This window comes from Barbatula barbatula (assembly GCF_947034865.1).
Source record: "Barbatula barbatula genome assembly, chromosome: 2".
In the NCBI taxonomy this organism is placed as follows: Eukaryota; Metazoa; Chordata; class Actinopteri; order Cypriniformes; family Nemacheilidae; genus Barbatula; species Barbatula barbatula.
In genome coordinates, this window is record NC_136767.1 from 22,529,273 (window position 1) to 22,549,059 (window position 19,787).

At 36.8% G+C, this 19,787-nt stretch overlaps 3 protein-coding genes across 7 annotated transcripts; 1 reads left to right on the forward strand and 2 right to left on the reverse strand.

Annotated features, from left to right (window-relative positions):
- Positions 1–239: 239 nt before the first annotated feature.
- On the reverse strand, positions 240–4,455 carry gabarapa (GABA(A) receptor-associated protein a). Its single transcript, XM_079447659.1, has 4 exons — positions 4,204–4,455; positions 1,672–1,750; positions 1,451–1,569; positions 240–1,049 (listed from the first exon to the last, which is right to left on the reverse strand). Exons 1-4 carry the CDS (start codon positions 4,291–4,293, stop codon positions 969–971), a joined length of 369 nt encoding a protein of 122 aa, XP_079303785.1. The 5' UTR covers positions 4,294–4,455; the 3' UTR covers positions 240–968.
- A 76-nt stretch (positions 4,456–4,531) lies between these two features.
- ctdnep1a (CTD nuclear envelope phosphatase 1a) lies at positions 4,532–11,282 on the reverse strand. 2 transcript variants are annotated; one of them, XR_013788162.1, is made up of 9 exons: positions 10,492–11,233; positions 9,306–9,372; positions 8,881–8,999; positions 8,624–8,695; positions 7,564–7,680; positions 7,035–7,146; positions 6,862–6,946; positions 5,923–6,567; positions 5,642–5,791 (listed from the first exon to the last, which is right to left on the reverse strand). XR_013788162.1 is itself a non-coding variant. In XM_079485076.1 (8 exons), exons 1-8 carry the CDS (start codon positions 10,594–10,596, stop codon positions 6,507–6,509), a joined length of 738 nt encoding a protein of 245 aa, XP_079341202.1. In that variant the 5' UTR covers positions 10,597–11,282; the 3' UTR covers positions 4,532–6,506. The 2 variants fall into 2 exon arrangements, 1 of the variants encoding a protein (XP_079341202.1); XM_079485076.1 differs by having other exon boundaries at positions 4,532–6,567; positions 10,492–11,282.
- pdha1a (pyruvate dehydrogenase E1 subunit alpha 1a) lies at positions 10,547–19,441 on the forward strand. Of its 4 annotated transcripts, XM_079485044.1 has the most exons (13): positions 12,089–12,212; positions 12,840–12,860; positions 13,455–14,147; positions 14,792–14,860; positions 15,387–15,560; positions 15,710–15,836; positions 15,958–16,049; positions 16,161–16,253; positions 16,441–16,596; positions 16,722–16,793; positions 17,742–17,809; positions 18,024–18,132; positions 18,235–19,439. In XM_079485044.1, exons 1-13 carry the CDS (start codon positions 12,156–12,158, stop codon positions 18,397–18,399), a joined length of 1,896 nt encoding a protein of 631 aa, XP_079341170.1. In that variant the 5' UTR covers positions 12,089–12,155; the 3' UTR covers positions 18,400–19,439. The 4 variants fall into 4 exon arrangements, with proteins under 4 accessions (XP_079341172.1, XP_079341173.1, XP_079341171.1 ...); XM_079485046.1 differs by lacking the exons at positions 12,840–12,860; positions 13,455–14,147 and adding an exon at positions 10,547–10,703 and having other exon boundaries at positions 12,024–12,212; positions 18,235–19,441; XM_079485047.1 differs by lacking the exons at positions 12,840–12,860; positions 13,455–14,147 and adding an exon at positions 11,121–11,254 and having other exon boundaries at positions 12,024–12,212.
- Positions 19,442–19,787: the final 346 nt, after the last annotated feature.

Below are 19,787 nucleotides of genomic sequence, written 5' to 3' on the forward strand. Positions count from 1 at the left end.
TATTCATTCAGTGTCTGTAGTTACAGAATGCTTCCTCACAATAAAATCACAATGGGCCCAATTGAGCAGGACCTTAATACCCTTGACATTCTTACAAAATCCACTTTTGTTTTAATTGTTAAAATTATAATTTTTTATACTTATTCTGTGATCAAACATATTTCAAAAGCAGAAATATTAGTTATCACCAGATCTGTGAAAAGCGTTTGTTTCTGTTCATTAAAGAATCACACAGGAAGGAGTTTTACATCAGGTTTATAATGTTGGCAAGCTTAAAATAGGCGGTGACACAGCAATTATAGCTTTTAAGTAAAAGGAAAAAAACACAATTAAAAAGTCACTCAAGTCATCCAAAGATCACTTGAACCACCCCAGAAAAAATGATGATATTAATAAAATGAAGAAAAACAAGCAATGTCCTTCAATATGTTAGGCTGATTTTAAATCTTTTAAATCAGTTTATTGAAATAAAGAGCAATTCCAATCTATTTAAAAATAATTATTATTGGCAATGGTACACACAAACACACTCGCACGCAAACTTAACAATATATGGTATGATAGTCCAGTGGTTTTGGTCTGTGCAAAGATGGTGGTTGAAAATTACATTTAACAATAAAGATTCTAGAATATCAAAGCAGCTTCATTATATATGCCAGCGCACAGAAAAAAGGAAAGTTAAAAGGAGCCGAGAAGTGTAGAACATTGAATAAGCTTTTGTTATATGAGAACCACAAATTTACTGAAACAGACCAGGATAAATGATGCATCAGGTCTGTCTAAAAGCAAGACTGAAGGGAAGTTTGGGTAAGATGAAGCAATATCAAGGCAGCATAGAGTACAAATGAGATAAACATAAACAGACTAGGAAGAAGATATGAAAGTGCATTCAACATGTACACTACATGTGTCCTAATAAATTGATCATTTTATTTTAATGATTGATAGTGTAATTGAAAGTAAACCGGTTACACATCTCTCTGTATGCCCCCATAGACGCTTTCGTCACTGTAAGCAATGTAAAGAAAAAAGTCTTCTTCGTGGTGCTCCTAAAACACAGATATAAAGACAAAATTAAGTGATGATTTCCTTAATATAAATAATCGGCAAAAAGGATTAGTGTACACAAAACATCTTGCATCCCCAAACAAACAAAGTTTCATAGTCTCCGAAAACCCAGCTAGTAATTTTTTTATGATTTACTATTATTTACAATAAATCATCCTAAATAATGTTAAGAATATTCTGTAAAAAATAATATAAATATCTTTCATTTGACTGAGTAAGGCTATGTCAAAAATGTAAATAATAATGAAAATATCCATTGAAATCAAACTTTGATGCTCATTTTCTCGAACTAGATTTTGAGCCTTTAGCCTGGTTTTCATAGACTGGGTCACGTGTATCAAGCATCAATAGAGTACAACTAATGATAGGAGACAAGATGTACCTGGTACAGAAGCCCCATAGTGGCAGATGTGGGTGGAATGACATTATTGACAAAGAAGAAAAGAGCATCCTCCGCCCTCAGGTGGATCCTTTTGCGAATAAGGAAGTAGAACTGACCCACTTCAACGATATATTAAAATGTCAGTAAATCATTAGTATCAATAAAATTCACTATTATTAAATCTAATGTATAAGAATCTTCATTTTGAAAGACAATATTACCTGTGAGGTCAGAAGGGACGAGATATTTCTTCTTGTCCAAGTCTCCTATTCTGGCTTTGGGGGCTTTCTCGACGATCACCTGTCAAAAACAGGTGATATCAATAACAATAAAAACAACAACAACAACAACAACAACAACAACAACCACAGCCAATCATCTGAAAACAACTGCATCTCTCACCAGCAGTACAACATAACTGACAGTTTAAGGTTCATTCCTATTCTAACAAATTTCGTTACTGATACTGACACATAAGGGAACTAAAACCTTGTGTGATGCCACATTTACGTTATAATATTATAGTATGGTCTTTTTTACCTAGATTGTCAAAACCAGACTTGCTTGAATTCAGGGGGGTATTCCAGAAAGCACCGTTAGTTAACTGTCAGCTAAACACTGAATTCTGGGGATAACCCAAACCATGCTTGGGATGAAATGTCGGTTCCAGAACACGCTTGAAGGGCACGTTTAATGAACCTCCCGCAAGTTACCGTGACTTAACGCTCGCTCACAGGAACATGAAGACATTGCCAATGGATCACAAATTTCACAATTCACCATTTTTGACCGTGAATCAACGTTATAAATCAGGGTGTTTTGCTCAAAAGATTTAAATCTGCATCTGTGTAAAAATGCTAAGTTAAAAGACATAAATATTGTGTAATTGAATTTTTAAGTTTCTAAAACTATAAACGCTATTAAATATAAAGATAGTTTATATATATATATATATATATATATATATATAGTATTTTTTTACTAAGATACTTATACATGTTCTTCATGGCTATCTCTGTTAGATTTGTTGAGATGTTTATAAACAGTGTTTTTACATGTGTATGTTTTTTACCAGTATATTGTGTGTATGTATTTCATTACATGGCTGTAGGCTGTATACTGAATCTTTATTTTCTTCCATTAAAAACTACTTTTATTTGGATTTGTGAAAACTGACTTTGCAATGTATCAGCTTTATTTTGAACAGTTGCTGATGTAGTCATATTAATGGAGACTCTTTAATTGTAGAAACTTCATTTGCATTAGAGGAGGAAGGTCTGCTGTGACAGAGGTTGAGAATGAAAAGTTAGGCCCACAGTTACATGTCTAACAAGTCATGTAATATACCCTTTTAGATTTATGTATATAAAATATATCCATTTTAATTTTTTGGATTGACTTTGTTAGCTAAAAGGCCATGGCTTTCCAAATGTTAAAAGAGGTGGAAACGGGCCTATACGGAAAGGTTAATTGTAATTTGGTGAAAGTGCTTACAATACTAAACTTAGTTTATGTAAATAGATTTAAAGTTATAATAAGAATTGAAATTTGTGAACAGTATGCGATAGGTGATTCCATTAGGGATCACCTAATAAAGCCATGGAAACCGGCCAGCCTGGGAATCGAACTGCAAGTTTTAAGTTTGAGTTTAAGATCTGGCTCTCTAACAATTAGGCCAAAACTATCTTTGACCCAATGCATCAAATATTGCCAAATAAGTGGACAAGAGTAATGATATGCATTTGCTCTGCAGTTAAAATACTTCACTATTAACATCCTTTAACTGTTGGAAATTGTAAGGTGTGCATATTCATCCAGTGATATTTGGAGATTTTTCAATAAACCTAATTCAAAATATACACAGTATTCAATAAATACATAAAATTTAACAAATACAGCTTACATTATTTTTATTACGTTGCTATGGGTACTGCTAAAGTTTTAATGTTTGCACTTGAAATGAAATTCATTCAATAGCCTACATAACTGACACAATTTTCTATTCCTTTTTCCCCCTTGAAATTGGAGCATTGAATTTTGTCAGCAAAAGTAAATAAAATGTCATAAGTTATTTAATATAATAGTTTTGAACAACATAAGGGTGACTATAATTTTTCTAAATTCAAATATTTTAGCAACCGCATATCATACATCATTTTGATTTGGTGAACCACAGAGTACTTTTTTTAGTGTTTTAACTTTACAATGCGTGCATGATGGTATTTTCTATGTGACCCCAAAGTAACTGCTGGCCCCTAAATTACCCGGCCAACCCAATGAAAACCCCCTTCTCCGCCACGGTTAGCAGCTAACTAACCCTTCAATTTACCCGGGTATGTCACATAACCAGCTTTCTGACATACCCCCAGATGCGCAGTAACGTTACACAAAGGTTGACAGGTTCTTATTTACGTACAACTTAAATACACTATATAAATATAAAAACAACCTCATAAAAACGCTTAATAAATGAATTGGCCGTATTTTAAACAATGCTAGTAACGTTAATCCGCAATGAGACAGTAACGTTACGTTAGCTAACTGACGCTAACAAGCTAACATTAGTCATCTTTGAAGGACAGCTTTAAAAACGACTATAATAATCATGTATTTGTATAACATCTGCGATTTTAAGAGAAGTTTAACGTGGTTTGTATATTAGCGATGTCATTGTGTAATACCTCGACAGGTTTATGTTATCTGCAAAAGCAGCAGGGCCCTGACCGAAAATAACACATATTTTCCTGACTCACAGGCACTCTGTCCGGATACTTCTTTCTGATTTTCTCCCCTTCGGACCGTCTCTTCTCGAAGGGATGTTCTTCTTTGTACATAAACTTCATTATCACTGGCTGGGAGATCTGAATAGTCTCCAAGTAAATCGGTCGTCGACGATGTTTACAAACTAGCAAGAGGTTTTTGACAACTGCGTTTGAGGGCGGAGGGATATCCAATAACACGGAACAAGAGAGGAGGCATACGTCACATACGCAATGACGTCTGCCGCAAGCGGCTCTACGTGGCAGTACTTGAGAATACACTTTTTCATAAGTGGGTTCCAAAAGCTGCTACCAAAAGAGTGTGGGTTCAAATTCTAAAAGGTTTAATTCACGAGCAATGACTATGGTGATCAGTGCACATAACATTAAAACATTACATGCTGTGCGATCCTCCATACAGCATGTATTACCAGTGGGGTTTTCCCTAGTTTAAAATGCTAATTTTTATTTGATCAAATATCTGAAATGCTCATGTTATCTTATCAAATATTGACTTATCAAAAATCTGTAAAAAAATAAACCCCATCTTACAGTTTAGTATCGAAAGCCCTTTCTCCAAATTACAATAAGTTACAGGCCAAATCAAGACATTTTTGCATAGTGCAAAAATGCTTCACATCTTTAAACTGAACCAACCTTGGTCTCTCATGGAAAACAGTATAGTATGTAATGTCTATATCATCATAAGCACTGCAACTCAACATTTTGTATGCCTTCACACATTCATCTAAAAGGGCAATGGCTAACAAGCCTTTAAAAGAACACAGAAACACAGAAGGCAGAGGGTATAAAACAACAGTGTTTGCAAACCCCAGTGTGCACCGCTTCAAAATTCAGGATGTGGCTGGGAAACTGCTTATAAAATATAATTTTATAACAATCTTATCACAAAGACTGGGAGCTCAATGGGAAGCCATAAATCAATTTGAAGAACCTTTAGACGTTTGTTTGTGCATAGGGAAAACACATTTTGAAATGTAAATATCATCAAACCAATTTAGAAAAGATTTGGTGGCAATTTACCAAATGTGGCACAACTTCAACAGTTCACATCTCCGAACACACTGGGCCTTATTCATGAAATGCAAATTTCGGGACATATTATTTATAAATCCCTCTTTACATAAATTGACAATTAATTGAATCAGACAATTGCTGTCAAATCTGACGTTAAAGGTGTAAATTCTGGGATTAAACAGACTTGAAAAAACCTACAACAGCCACACTTTCAAGTTTGAGTATCAGTGCTTTACATAAAAGCACCACAGAGAACACAATAAAATGCAGGATAAGCAAATCAATATAATGAGCAATTGTTATGGGTTTGAACATTTTACACGAGGCAATACTTATTATCATCAGTCATTCTAAAATGCTAAATGCAAAAAAATTGTTGAAGACACTGTGAAGTCAGTTGTTGACAAAAGGCTCCATTTTATTTTTTTAGTTATAACAGTCCTTGTGGCCCAGTGTCTCTCCCTCAACGTCTGCTGTATCCATATTGAAGAAAGTCTTTAAAACAGATGATAAAACCTCTCTTATTCATCCAAGGTTCTGCATACTGTATGAGCCGGTTAAAAAAATACAAAAAATACCATTAGCTGTGAGAATGAACTGCTGTTTTCCCTCCTGCTGATCTTAAAGATCAATTCCACCACAGAATACTGTTAGTAACAGTTCCTCAGCTCTTACCATAAAGAGGCTCAGATTCCTGAGATGGCAGACAGAAAAAGGAAAGAATAAGAGAGGACAGAAAGAAGCAAAAGAGAGAATGAGTGGACGAAATAGTGAATTGACCACTTCTTCTGAGGTCATACTGAACGGAAAACATGTAATATAGAGGAAAGGGGGAATAAGTGCCAATGAATTGTGGAAAATGACTGGAAGTTATATCTTGTTCACCAATTCCTTCATTAAAAAAGTAAGGTAAAATGGAAACCACAAGCATCCTCCTCCATTCACACAAAGAAACATGCACACGTTGAATCCAACAACTGTAATGCAGAAATTCTATTATTAAGGGAAAACAATACAAGAAAAAATGCTGGCCTCTCCAATTGATTTGAGTTTATTTGTAATAGCTTCTCCATTATCTCCACATTATATCCTTTATGTCCTCCCATGTCTTCTTAAAGCATTTCCTCAGAGGAGTCTATATGAATCACTGTAGCGGACATAATGATGAGAAGCTGACAGTTCCAGCAAAGGTGATGCCAACTCCGAGCAAGTAGAGCCATGTAAAAAAAGAGGCCAGATAAGACCAGCCCCAGATATGATCACCAGAGCCGATGCTGGTGGAGATTTCGACTGAGGACAGAGCGAACATCTGAGGTAAACCTAGAAAGTGAGGAAAAACACAGAATCTTTATAGATTATCAAATATTAACACTGCCTGCAAAATAGAAGAGCAGTTCCAGAATAATATTATTATTTTAAATTAATATTTAGAATATAAACTAGCATGAGAGAGATTTATCTTCATTGTTATTATTTCTGTATTTTTGCTGTTACACCACAGGACACATTTTCGGATTATTTGTCAACTAACAACACCTACTCTTTTACAACAGAAGAGTAAAGTGACATACAGTATATACAGTTTTGCTATCATGTCAACTACTTAGAACTTACCTCAATGCATCCAACATTGGGAGCAGGTTAAGAAGTGCTGTGTCGCTTGGGTCACTGAACCACGACTTTATGGGTATTGCATTGTCTGTGAAGATAGAGAGGAGGATTTTTACCTTCAAATATATAAAATCTGAATCTTTTGATACTTTACACTCAGATGCATCACCTCTTACCTGGATGACTTCGATAAGCTCCTGGCGAGTTGTCCAGAATAACTATACTGGAGAGATCATTGTGTACTACAGAAAGATCTTTTATGTAGCTCCCTAGATCCAAAGTGCAATGCTAAAAAAGAGTGAAACAAATGAATAGATAAAATAAAAGGATAGTTCACAAAAAAACCTTCATTATATACTCATCCACATGTCATTCTAAACCTGTACGACTTTCTTTTGCAGAACACAAAAATACGATTTTGAAGAATGTTGGAAACGAAACAACATTGGCCCCCATTCACTTTCGTTGTATTGACAAAATCACGAAGATATCTTCTATTGTGTTTAACAGGTCACACAGGCTTGAAAAACATGATGGTGAATAAGCAGAAAGGATGACAGAAAATCTATTTTTGGACAAACTCTCCCTTTAACAGGCAGAGACAATTAGGTACATGATTCAATAGGATTATTTAACGAAAGTCTGTTTTAAGAGTAGGCATTGAAAAATCCTAAAAAAATGTCATAATATCGCAGTGGGCTTTACCTGTCTGTAGTATCTTCTTTTTAGGACCCCCCTGTTGTTATCCAGTTTATCTGCTACAGCCGATCCATATATCTCCATACTAGCTGTAAACACCACCAACTCATACCATTGGCTAACCTAACATGTACAAAACAACATGACACACATACTCATTAGCAAATTTGGTCAAAATGAAGCAAGTGTCCAAAACAAATGTAAAATAGCTAAATCTATAGACGGTTTCATCGAATACATGCGCATGGACAGAAGATCCCTGAATTCTTTGTAAGTCACTTTGGATAAAAGCGTCTGCTAAATGACTAAATGTAAATGTAAGATAACTTCTAGTCTGTGTTTGTTTATCGGCCTAATTGGTGGCTAATAATATAACTATTTCATTTAAATGAATTTGATTAATATTATAATGTTATTGTATAATAACTCTATTAAATAAACAATCGTTTAAATTTTTTATTATGTAAACTTTATTAAATAAACGACTTGTTAAATGGGTCGTGTAACTTTGTCACATTTAAAGGAGTAGTTCACCTTCAAAAGGAAAATTCTGTCATCAATTTCCCAACCTCTTGTCATTCTTCCTTCCACAGAACACAAAAGAAGATATTTTGAAGTATGTTGTGAACAGCCCCCCGTTCACTTGCATTGGTTACAATAGAAGTGAATGGGGGGCTGGGCTGTTCTGCTACCAACATTTTTCAAAATATCTTCTTTTGTGTTCTGCAAAAGAAAGTCTTACAGGTTTGAAATGAAATGAGGGCGTGTAAATGATGACAGAATTTTCATTTTGAAGGTGAACTACTACTTAAATGAAAACTAATGGGACATTGGAGAGGCAAGTTTAGCAATTACTGTGCTTCTCCGTTTCTTTTGCTTGTTATCAGAAATGATCTAGAGGCACTATATTGTAGGCGGATGTGTACCGGAAGTTAAATTCCACAAAGCATGCATGCTCAGTAACGTTTGTTTATGTTGTTGCTTTAAAACGCTATTAATCAGAAAATAACTTACTACTTCGCTTGCAAATAATGTTGCTAAAAGACAACAGAGAGAGTTCACTTACCACTTCTAAAAAGAAATCGACGTGTGGCCTTTTATGGACAAAAAACCTGACTGGGTGTTTGTCTATTACCACCTTGACAAGAAAAACATTGTTAAAATAATTATGAAACAAAATCGACCCATCTACTTTGTGAACACACATTATTGGTCATATTGTACATTATTCCTCAGTGTGTTACAATGGTTCATTATCTTCCATCATAATGACTAAAACAACTTTTTCACCAAACACTATTATTTTGAAGCAGGTGTGTGTACCTTCAGGACGAAGTCTGGTGGTGTTCCAGGCCTTACTGTAGGTCTAAGGACACCATCATGGTGAGAGTGAATCAAAGTCTCATCCAGATCCAGGACCAAGATCTTTCTCTTCACTGCATCTAAAGCAACAGAAACAGACTGTCCTCTTAGGCTGCCCACACAAGATTTCGTGAAAAAATCGTGAGAGACTTTCAGTGAACTTTTGTCAATCAATTCCCAGTGCCAATTAAAAAGAACTTTAACTTGACAAAACTGAGGTACATTTCCTGCAATAGCTTCATATAACTTCTTGATCTCTGTCATAATATACTTTATGCCAGCTCGGAAAATCATAAAAAATCCCCCAACATTGCATCCAGATGTGGTTATAAGCTCCCCTAGTGGACCAAACAGCAAATAACAGAAACATGAGTAGGAGAACTTACTGAGTCTGTTTCTGGAAACAGGAGCGAGAGGTAATGTGTCATAGCGCACTGTTTGGTATTGGATTATCTGTAAAAGACCAAATTGAGGAAAGTTATTGATCCACGCAAAACAAACACATAGGAGTTGTAGCAAGGGTTAACATTACAACACAATTTCAAACATTTTATATAAAATATTTCCAGTTTACAGCATCATTGCCCCAAACCTCAATGAAAATATTCAGCCTATAGCTCCTCTGCCGTATTGGCAGTATGTCAGCATGTGCACACTCCGTAGTTCACACAGAACACAGAGATGGTCCACAGAATTCTGCATATTTTCATTATCCATCTTTCAACCATTATTATCCTGGTGCAAAGCTAAGAAAAGGACATAATGTGGCAGACATAAATGTTCCAAGTAGTGTTGAAGTATTAATAGCCCCCCCAAGATGTCAAAACATGTCATGAATAGGCAAGTGGACCAGGGTAACTCCTGTAAAAAACCTGCTTAATTTATGTGCATGTATTTGTTACTTATTTGGTCTTTTTGTTTAATTTCAGTAAATCTTGAGACTAAAACAACAGTATTGTTAAGAATGACTTGTCTATAAGGTACCATAAACTGGCATAGCATCACTCCAAAAATAATGACATGTTTAGGAAAATCGTATCGTTTCAAACAAATATGAAAATTTAGCAAGCAAAGTATCGTGTACTTTGATACTTTTGGTTCCATTAGAGATATATCAGAAGTCCAGAGTCCAATACACTTAGGACAAACATAGCAGCATCATAAAAACACAGGAGTAACAGCAAGGCATTTGAAGTGGGCACAATCACAACTGTGGCGAGATTTAATTCATGTTTCATACACTGAGCAAAACATACACTAACAACTTTACCAGGAATCAACTATTAAATTACATTTTTTAAGGCCTATTAATGCATGGAGTGCCATAACATTTGCAGTGGATGGTAACTTAAACAGCTTAAAGGCACAAAAGCACGGGTTACTCATATAATAAAAGTTAACTACAACACTAGAAACTTGTAAAGTCTTGCAATTTAAAGACCTATAATATACATGCTCATAAAGAAGCATGTGAGAGCTTTTTTTTTTTTTTACAAATGAACGGTCACACAGGCAGATGTTAAGAACACATATTGACACTGACAGATGTTAAAAACAGAGTGACCCTCTTACCGTTCGTAGATGCTTCCTGAGTATATATAAAAAGAAACTCCATATCCTAGACGTCACTCCAAGGAAGGTGCGAATCCCGAGTAAACATTGACGTGTTTTCAACATGCTGACAGTGGAGGGCAACGGTGACTCATAGAAAAGACTCAAAGCATCCACTAGCGACCAATGACTTCAGAACAGCTTGAACTTGAACTACGGATACAGCTAATCAGGTGAGCTAACCACTTCCCTCTGCTTTCTGAAGTAACGGGAGCGGCGTTAGCCCAACTTAAGCACCCAACGTTAGCTAACGTTAACTCGGATGCACTTGCCAGCCACTGTCACAAAATAACCAGACTGTCTAACGTTGTTGGCGTTTTTTTCGCTGTCCTAGAGTGTGCAGCCACGCATTCAAACAAACCTTTGTGACCAAAGGCTAACTGGACTTGAGTATCTTTGGCAAGCCAGCTAGCCCTGGATCAAACGAGTTCTACAAGAGATTTTTCCTGTTTGCATTCACTACCGCTGTTCGCGACGGCTTCGATGTTAATCGGAACACTTCAGACAAATGACTAAGTGTGCAAAATGTCCAATCAGACCCCATCAAATTTGTTGCAGAGCATATCCGGGAGCAAACTGTGTGCCGCCATCGGTCCGCTGCCTTCGTCACTTCCGACAAACAACAACGTTGCGTCGGTACAGCTGGGTCTAAAGAGGAAGACGTTGAAATGTGCTCTAATTTGGATGGTGACATTTACAGTCTGACAGAAAAAAACTAAATAAAGTCAGTCCATTTTTTTATATTTTCCCTTAAATCATAAAGTCCCACCCACAAGAAGACAATGACTATTTTAACAGTGTTTTGACAGTGCTTTATTAGGTAATATTTGTTTACTTTGCACGTCATATAAACAGGCCTCCCATAAGCATGACGAAATCACATATGATCTCTTTTTATCTTTATTATCATATTAATGAGATTAAATGAAAAGTAAATGGAAACTTAGTTTCAAGAGAGATCTCAATAATATAACAGACTGAGTCTACAATCAAATCTCAACATTATTGGAGATTATTAGAATGAACTCAATCTAAACATTTCTCATCATATTTAACCAAAACCATCTTACTGTATATTAACAACTTTAACAATTTTCGTTTCTCCCAGCTGCTTTAAGACAAACATCTAAGACTAAGTTGAGACCTGATAAAACAACTTTTAAAACTTTTGAGAATTTAAAGCTATGAAAAAGCAACCTCTGGGCAATAAAACTTTTCTTTGGATTCCAAGTGAGGATTGTTCAGATTTATTAAAATAATTATACTTTTTGGCTTCCTATGCGCTATCATGTATTATCTAAGCACTCAAAAGTGTGTTCAAGTCAAGACCTTGTATGTGCTGTGGACCACATGCAATTGCTTTTCATAACTGGATGCCTTGTTTTGGGTCAAAAACCAAACAATGTTTAAATGCAAGTATACTTAATAAACTTAATAAAAATGTGTAGTGGCAGGTTTGAGAAATACTGTCTGTTTTATCCTCTGACCAACAGGTGGCAGTATTTCCAACCGAATCAGCATCGAAACGGCAGCGGGCGCAAATCCTGTTTGCTAGGTCTGCTGCTTTCTGTCAGAGAGAGGAGGGTTGAAGGAGATCGTTTTCTGATTAGTTGCGGTTTAATAGCATGAGAAAGATGCTGACCATCATATCTAATGTTCTGAGGGGCAGCACCAGCAGGAACGTAAGTATTTTGTTCTTTACATAATAATATGCCTACTGTCGTTCTCGTTCAGTGAAGACAAAGCACGGCTGTTAACCGGTAGCGAAAACAGCCGTGCCATAGTGACCTTGCAGGGTACACAGGGCCTTACTGAGATCCAGTCAGAGACACACTTTTGTTAAATGGTCAGTGGTGTTTATGCAGTTTGTTTCACGTGATCTAGATCAACCCTGGTTTTTATTTTATTTGTAAATATAGATAATGGGATCTCACTATTCGTTTAGAGTGAGTTAGCCTGAATTGCTAGCTAGCATCATGCACTGGTATGGTAACGTCAAAATCTAGTTGCAAGCTGACATACATGTTCATAAAATAAGATAAACTAACAAACAAAAGTTTAAATAAAATAATACTCATAAAATGGTACGTTTCGGCAATACTTGTTTATATCAGTTTCTGACATTTATAAAAGGTGACCCCAGTTTTGTGAGTGACCATGTTTGTTTAAATCCCAGACACACAGTCATAGAGTCAGCTAATACATAAAGATTTGTTGCCACAATAAAATGAATGGCACGGGCTTTTGGGACATTGATTCATAAAATTCTTCTCTTTTCTCTATCTCTTTTTAAATGTCATCTTTTTAAGGGAGCTGAACTGGTATCGGAGGTAAGAAATGGTAGATTTAATATGTTCAGTGACATTATGCCTGTGCCATTTAATCTTTTCTTTTTACATTTAATTCTTAGTTACATCATGATCATCATTTGGCTTACAACTAATTCTTTAGAGTCTTATGATTATTAAGTTTTTTAATTTGTTATTAATGCTTATGCTATTGCACCTTTGCTTTATCAGGCTACTCGTATACTGTGGCTGTTTTAGATTGCTTGGGTGAGGATTCAGGGAGAGTAATTCAGCTTGAATGCTATTTTAAGCTATTTACCCGAGTATCTATGTTGCTCTGTAAACAATTGTAGGAGAGGTCAATCAAAACTCTTTGTTGTATTTACATGTGAAGTAGCTGCTGGCTATACTTTAAGAGGCTGGTCAAGGTTATATTATTATAGGTGGTTATTACTATAGGGTAGTTTATAAATTTAGTCCAAAATGTATTTTTGTTATATTGCGGTCTCTGGACACCTGATGGTCTCCTTCTCCTCCTCCTCGGAGATGTTTTTGAACATTCTCTTTTAATGGCCTACCTGCTGACTTAAGTCTGAGCCTCTGGAGTGACTTATGTACTTGCCCTTCTTTTTGCAGTCCTCCACTTGCCGTGCCATCCTCCAGCTCTTGGCAGTCCAAGGCGAATATGCTAATTTGACTGATCCCAATGTCACTGCCCCACCTCTCCTTAAAGATCCACACTTAACCTCACAATCTCCAGTATCCCTGTCAGACACCAAACACAGCCCTACACCTTCCCATTCATCAACACAGATGGCACTAAACTCTGAAACTTCTTCAATAGACATAAAATGCACAAAATCAACAGAATCTCAATCTTCCCTAGAATACGTAGAGAATAAGGTCAGAACCGAATCGGCACTAAATATACATTTGTCAGAGTCTACATCAGGTATAACCCAGAGTTTAGGTTTTGTAGCATCCTCCGCCCCATTAGATTACACGGAGGAATTATTTAATATGTGTCCAGATAGAGGTCCTGCAGTAGAATCAGGGATAGCTTCCAAAACGGCAGATAACCAAATCAGAGACCAGCTTTCAGCAAAGCCCATATGTGAAGAGATTTTTGCAGATCCCAAACCCATCCAAACAGAATTAACCCACACAGTGACTGATAGCATTACCAGCATTACCAGCACTGACCCCCTTGTGTCCAGTTGCCCCCCACTAGCCGTGAGCCTTCAGGGCCCGGATATTTCCTTCTCACAACGCCCAGACAACACCCACAGCCAGGTAGAAGAGACTCCCTTACCAGAGCCACAGCTTGCTGTGAGTACTGGCAGCCCCTGTATTATAAACTATATAACTGTCTCTTTCACACAGTCTTGCATGACCCCTCCCCTAACCCAGAGCACGTACACATTCAATATTCCAGAGGTTTCTTTTAAATGACAACCCTCCTTTGGACAAGACTTTAATTACTTGTACTATTATAGATTTATGTTTTGGATTCATTGTCTCCGTTCCAGATTTATTTAAAGTGCATATTGGATGTTTATAAGTGTGCATTTGGTTGTGGAATAAAGAGGTGTGTTAACTCAGTGTTTTTCACATGCAAACCCACAGTGATCGGACGCATTCAGAGCCCCTGCAGAGTCAGACTATGGACATGCACTATATATTTTCAACATCAAATTCTTAGGAAATGATTTTAGATTTGATACTAGTTCATGTTTGTTATGGGGGTGATGTTTATTACCTTTCTTTGAAATAATACATATCCTGCTAATATACATATGAAGTTGGTTGTGTGGTTGGATTAGTGCATAAGAAACATTCAATTTCATTTTGGTTTGTTTTTGACAGAGTGCTTTTTATTTCAGTCAACATTTCAGAACCTGTTAGATGTCTTTGTGTGTCTATGTGACCGAAATTCGTTTTTTTCCAATTAAAAACAATATATTTTTTCATAGGGAGCTAGAGTGGTGGTATCAGCCAGGACATATGCAGACTTCACCCCTCAGGCCACCTTTGACATTAAGGTACATCAACAACAGCTGTAATTTAATGTAATTTGTGATACAGTTAACATTTTAGCTCATCTACTGTGCATTTCGCTATCGTTTTATATGTGACCCTAGACCACAAAACCAGTCATAACTAGCATGGATATATTACGGGCTATAGCCAACAATACTTTACATTGTATTGGTCGAAATTAATGATTTTTCTTTTATGCCAAAATAATTAAATGATCATTGTTCCTTTGCACGGTGTTGCCCGCTCTTTGGTAACTACTCGCTCAGGTTTGGTATATGTGAAGCTTAGAATTTCTGCTTTCGGCTTCATCTACTCTCCACAACATCATAACTGTGGTAAGCTAATAGAGAGCGTTAAAACAAACCTCTTAGGGAGAACTTTGAATGGCGATTTTATCAACATTTTGATTCTTTTTGCACCACACGATACCAATGCTTATTTATTCAGCTTGCAGATGATGTATAAATCTTAATTTATAGAATAAGCATTTTATGTAACAACTAATATTGCTTGCTAATAATTTGTCAGAAATGTGACGTGCACAAGTTGGAGGAGGGTCCACCCCTCCAGGCGGTGCTTACGAGAGAGGAGGGGCTTCAGTACTACCGCACCATGCAGACCATTAGACGCATGGAGCTTAAAGCTGATCAGCTGTACAAGCAGAAGATAATCAGAGGTTTTTGCCACCTTTATGATGGACAAGTAAGTTAAAGCACAACACTTTTATTTGCCAGTACATATTTGTTCATTTAGTGTACGCTTGGTTTTCATTCACATGGTGGTAAAAATGTTCAACTTACACAAATTGATAAATTCTGGAAGGCTTTTCAAACCATTATGTTCTCTAATAGGAAGCATGTGCGGTGGGTATCGAGGGAGGTATTAACCTATCAGATCATCTTATCACAGCCTACCGTGCCCATGGGTATACCCTCACTAGAGGGGGCACAGTTCGGGAGATCATGGCTGAGCTTACTGGTGAGAACAACATTGTTTAATGTGTACCGTGGTTTTATATGCTAATAATTTGTTTCCTTAATTGTTCTGTTTTTTTATTGCTTTATTCCCCTCCTTTTCTGTATCTTTATTTTTCCATCAGGTCGTAGAGGAGGTATTGCAAAAGGAAAAGGAGGGTCTATGCACATGTACACTAAACATTTCTATGGAGGAAATGGAATTGTGGGAGCTCAGGTATTTGGAATAGGTCACATCTCTCTTGAAATAGAATGACGCATATATTACCTTCAATAGTTTAGTTTACAACTAAACACTAAGTAACTTACATTGATTTTGGTATCCCAGGTGCCTCTTGGAGCCGGTGTAGCATTGGCTTGCAAATACCAGGGCAACAATGAACTTTGTGTCTCTCTTTATGGTGATGGTGCTGCAAATCAGGCAAGTCCCATCTTACTATCACGTACCTCCAAAAATTTTGTTTAGCTACTTTGCCTCTTAACATTTCCTAGTGCAACTACATAGTAGATTTGTACCATTAAAATAACATCATGATGTGGTGTGTATCTCAGAGGTTTAAATTTAAAATTGCGATTTTATTGAAGATTTTCGCATTGTGTTTCTGCAGGGTCAGATCTTTGAGACGTACAACATGGCATCTCTATGGAAGCTACCTTGCATTTTCATTTGTGAGAACAACAAGTATGGCATGGGTACATCCGTGGAGAGAGCAGCTGCTAGCACCGACTACTATAAGAGAGGCGATTTCATTCCTGGATTGAGGGTATGACACGCACACATGCCACAGGAATGGCACTTTTCCTCATGAATTCTGTTTAACTTTGCACGTGACCTGTTAACAAAAATTAATCTTTATGTCTGATTTGTTGCTGTTCTGTGGTAATGCAGGTGGATGGTATGGATGTCCTTTGTGTGAGGGAGGCCACCAAATTTGCGGCTGAACACTGCAGATCAGGAAAGGTGAGCTGTGATTGCAGTATATGAACATCATCTGAATGGCGCAGTTTTTGATTTACAGCATTATAGATTTGCAACGACTCTCTTAGTCCAAACACGACGGTGGCCACCACATTACAAACAGATTTTGTCAGCCGCGACAGTATGCTTTCGCATGTTGACTCAGGGAAGAGATCATGCAAGCATTAGAAAGACTGTAGAAGGAGCTATTTTTTTATTACATAAAATAAAAAGTTTGTGGACTTTAAGTATAAAAAGAATGATAAAAGGCAGGAGGGAGCTAGGACCTGCATTAATATTATAAAGACTTCCAGCAGAGACGCGTTAGTACCTGTGGTTTAGCAGAGAGATAACAGAGATATCTATGGAGATACTTTCCAGCAGAGAGACGTTGAAGAGAAAGATCGTCTAAAAATCACCCCAAAGGGGGTGCTTTGATTCAGATCAGTATGTGAGTAACATTGTTTTTTCTGTTTGTTAGAACAAAGATATGTTGTTGTTGTAATATTGGCGTGTGCGGCGGAGCAGTTTTCAGCGTCATTGTTTATCTGGAATCGCTTTAATATTGTACCTGTCCAGATAGTGGAGAGAGAGAGCGACTGTGCATTTTATTCTTTTACTCAATGATGAATAAACTTTCAGTTAATCCCCGGGAACCGTAGAGAACGATCCGTATGGATCACGGATCATCCATGATCCGTTTCACCACTAAACAGCATGGGAGAGTGGAGTTGTTTGTCTGTTTAGGGCTGCTGTACATAACATGGCGGCGAATTCAATGTATGTAGATATAAATAGCTTATTCTAAGGTATTACAAACATAACGGTTCATTACCTAAGGTCTTTTAACGCCTCTGAACAAATAGTTTTGTATATTATATTGCTGTTCCTTTAAAAAAATCTCAAAAGATAGAAATTATAATAACATAAAACCTGAACCTTATAACACAGGGACCCATTCTGATGGAGCTGCAGACGTATCGTTACCATGGTCACAGTATGAGTGATCCAGGAGTCAGGTACAATAGCTTTGTACCCTTTTATCTTACTATTACTTATCTAAACCCTTAACTTGTAACACTGCAGTGGATTTTTTTAACTCGCATGGCTATTATTATAACTATTATCACTGTAATATATCTTAAGTATCCCATTATGTAACATGCACTTTTCTGTTAGTGCTATAAATGACAGCTCAACCTTTCTCCACCTTATCCAACTGTGTTTCTGCAGCTACCGCACACGCGAGGAGATCCAGGAAGTGCGCAGTAAGAGCGACCCAATCTCACTGCTGAAGGATCGCATGTTAAGCAACAACATGGCCAGTGTGGAGGAGCTTAAGGTAAGAATGCATGAGTACTAGACAAATAAAGTGAAATGCCTCCGGTGTGGTATCATCCCAATAGACAAGTGTTTTTCGCTAAACAATAATACTTGTTTGCAGGAGATTGATGTTGAAGTTAGAAAGGAGATTGAGGATGCTGCTCAATTTGCCACGACAGACCCTGAGCCTCCACTGGAGGATTTGTGCAATCACATCTTCTACAATAACCCTCCATTGGAAGTGCGTGGCACCAACCCCTGGAGCAAGCTCAAGTCCGTTAGCTAAATCCCCTTCCCCAGTCGTCCTACCAGTTAATACTATCCTGTTCAAGCGCAAATCGTAGCCAAATGTTATCTCCTTTATATGGCTATTGGTTTCATAGACACTGTTTTTTGGAAACCCAGACAGATCTAATGGCCACATTGTAACAAGTTGCCTCATTTCACATTGTCATTACCTTGACTTTCTTGATCTTTTCATCGGAAGAGTTGGGCATAGTTTATTTACAATTTTTCCTCCCTTTTACCAGATACAAATTTTAAATGTTTCATTTCTAAACACTGCAATAAAATAGGCATTGCCAAAAATATTTTAAGATCACACTGAAAATGGAAATATAAGTAAACATGGTGGTATTTGGCATGTAATGTTTATAACTTCATAAGTGCCTCCTGCTTAAATGATTACAGATAACTTCAATTACTTCTCAGTGTCAAAGTAAAGTCATTGCACACATGCACACACATTTCACACTGTTTATGTTAACAGGGAAGTGCAAACTTCAGACAAGTTATCAGGTAAAAGCAACCATATATTTTATCAAACTGTACACCGAACGTCCTGTCATTCTGAAAGGGGAATTATTATTAACGTTGTAAATCCTCTAGATATTTATGGGGTTTAAAATGAGATGTTTTATCTGAATCCGTTGTATAATGAAATCTGTCCCTATCACATACACTTTGAAGAAATCAAGATTCGTAAGATTTGAAATAAACTGTGGCTTAAAAAAGAAACACATAAATATGCTTAATATATTTTCGTCCTTTCCTTCGTTGTCAAATATTTATTATTAAACAATGATTTTGTTATGAACAATGTTACCTGGGGATATAAGGTCTCATTTGGCAATGCCCATATCCTAATGTTTATTAAAACGTGTTAGTATCTGGAAGTTCTTCAGTTTTTGAAGGGGTGCCAGGGTCACAGGTCAAGCCTTTATGCTTTGTTGACCAGAACGAGGAGTCAACAAGATCAGGCAATGTATGTGTTATCCAATGTGGTCTTTATACCGTACAACTCAAATAAAGATCTAAAATACAGCCTGTATGTGTACATTGTGTCTGTTTGAAAGAAAATAATGAAAAATGTGTCAAATTAAACTGGCCGTAAACAAAGTAGAGAGAGAAAAAATAATCCTCAAATCTGGTTTGTGTTAAGCTGTCTGGTACTACTGGATAAATATTGATCAGCTAAAGCATAGTGAAAAACAGCTTTTATATAAGATCATAACAGAACCGCTGTGACTTATACAATTGAGTCTATACAATTGCCAAAAAAAGCACCATCGTGTCATTCCAAACATCCATGACTTACTACCGCAGGACACAAAAGAAGATAAGTTGAATAATGTTGGCAAGCAAACAGCATGGGTCCCGTTGACTTCCACTGTA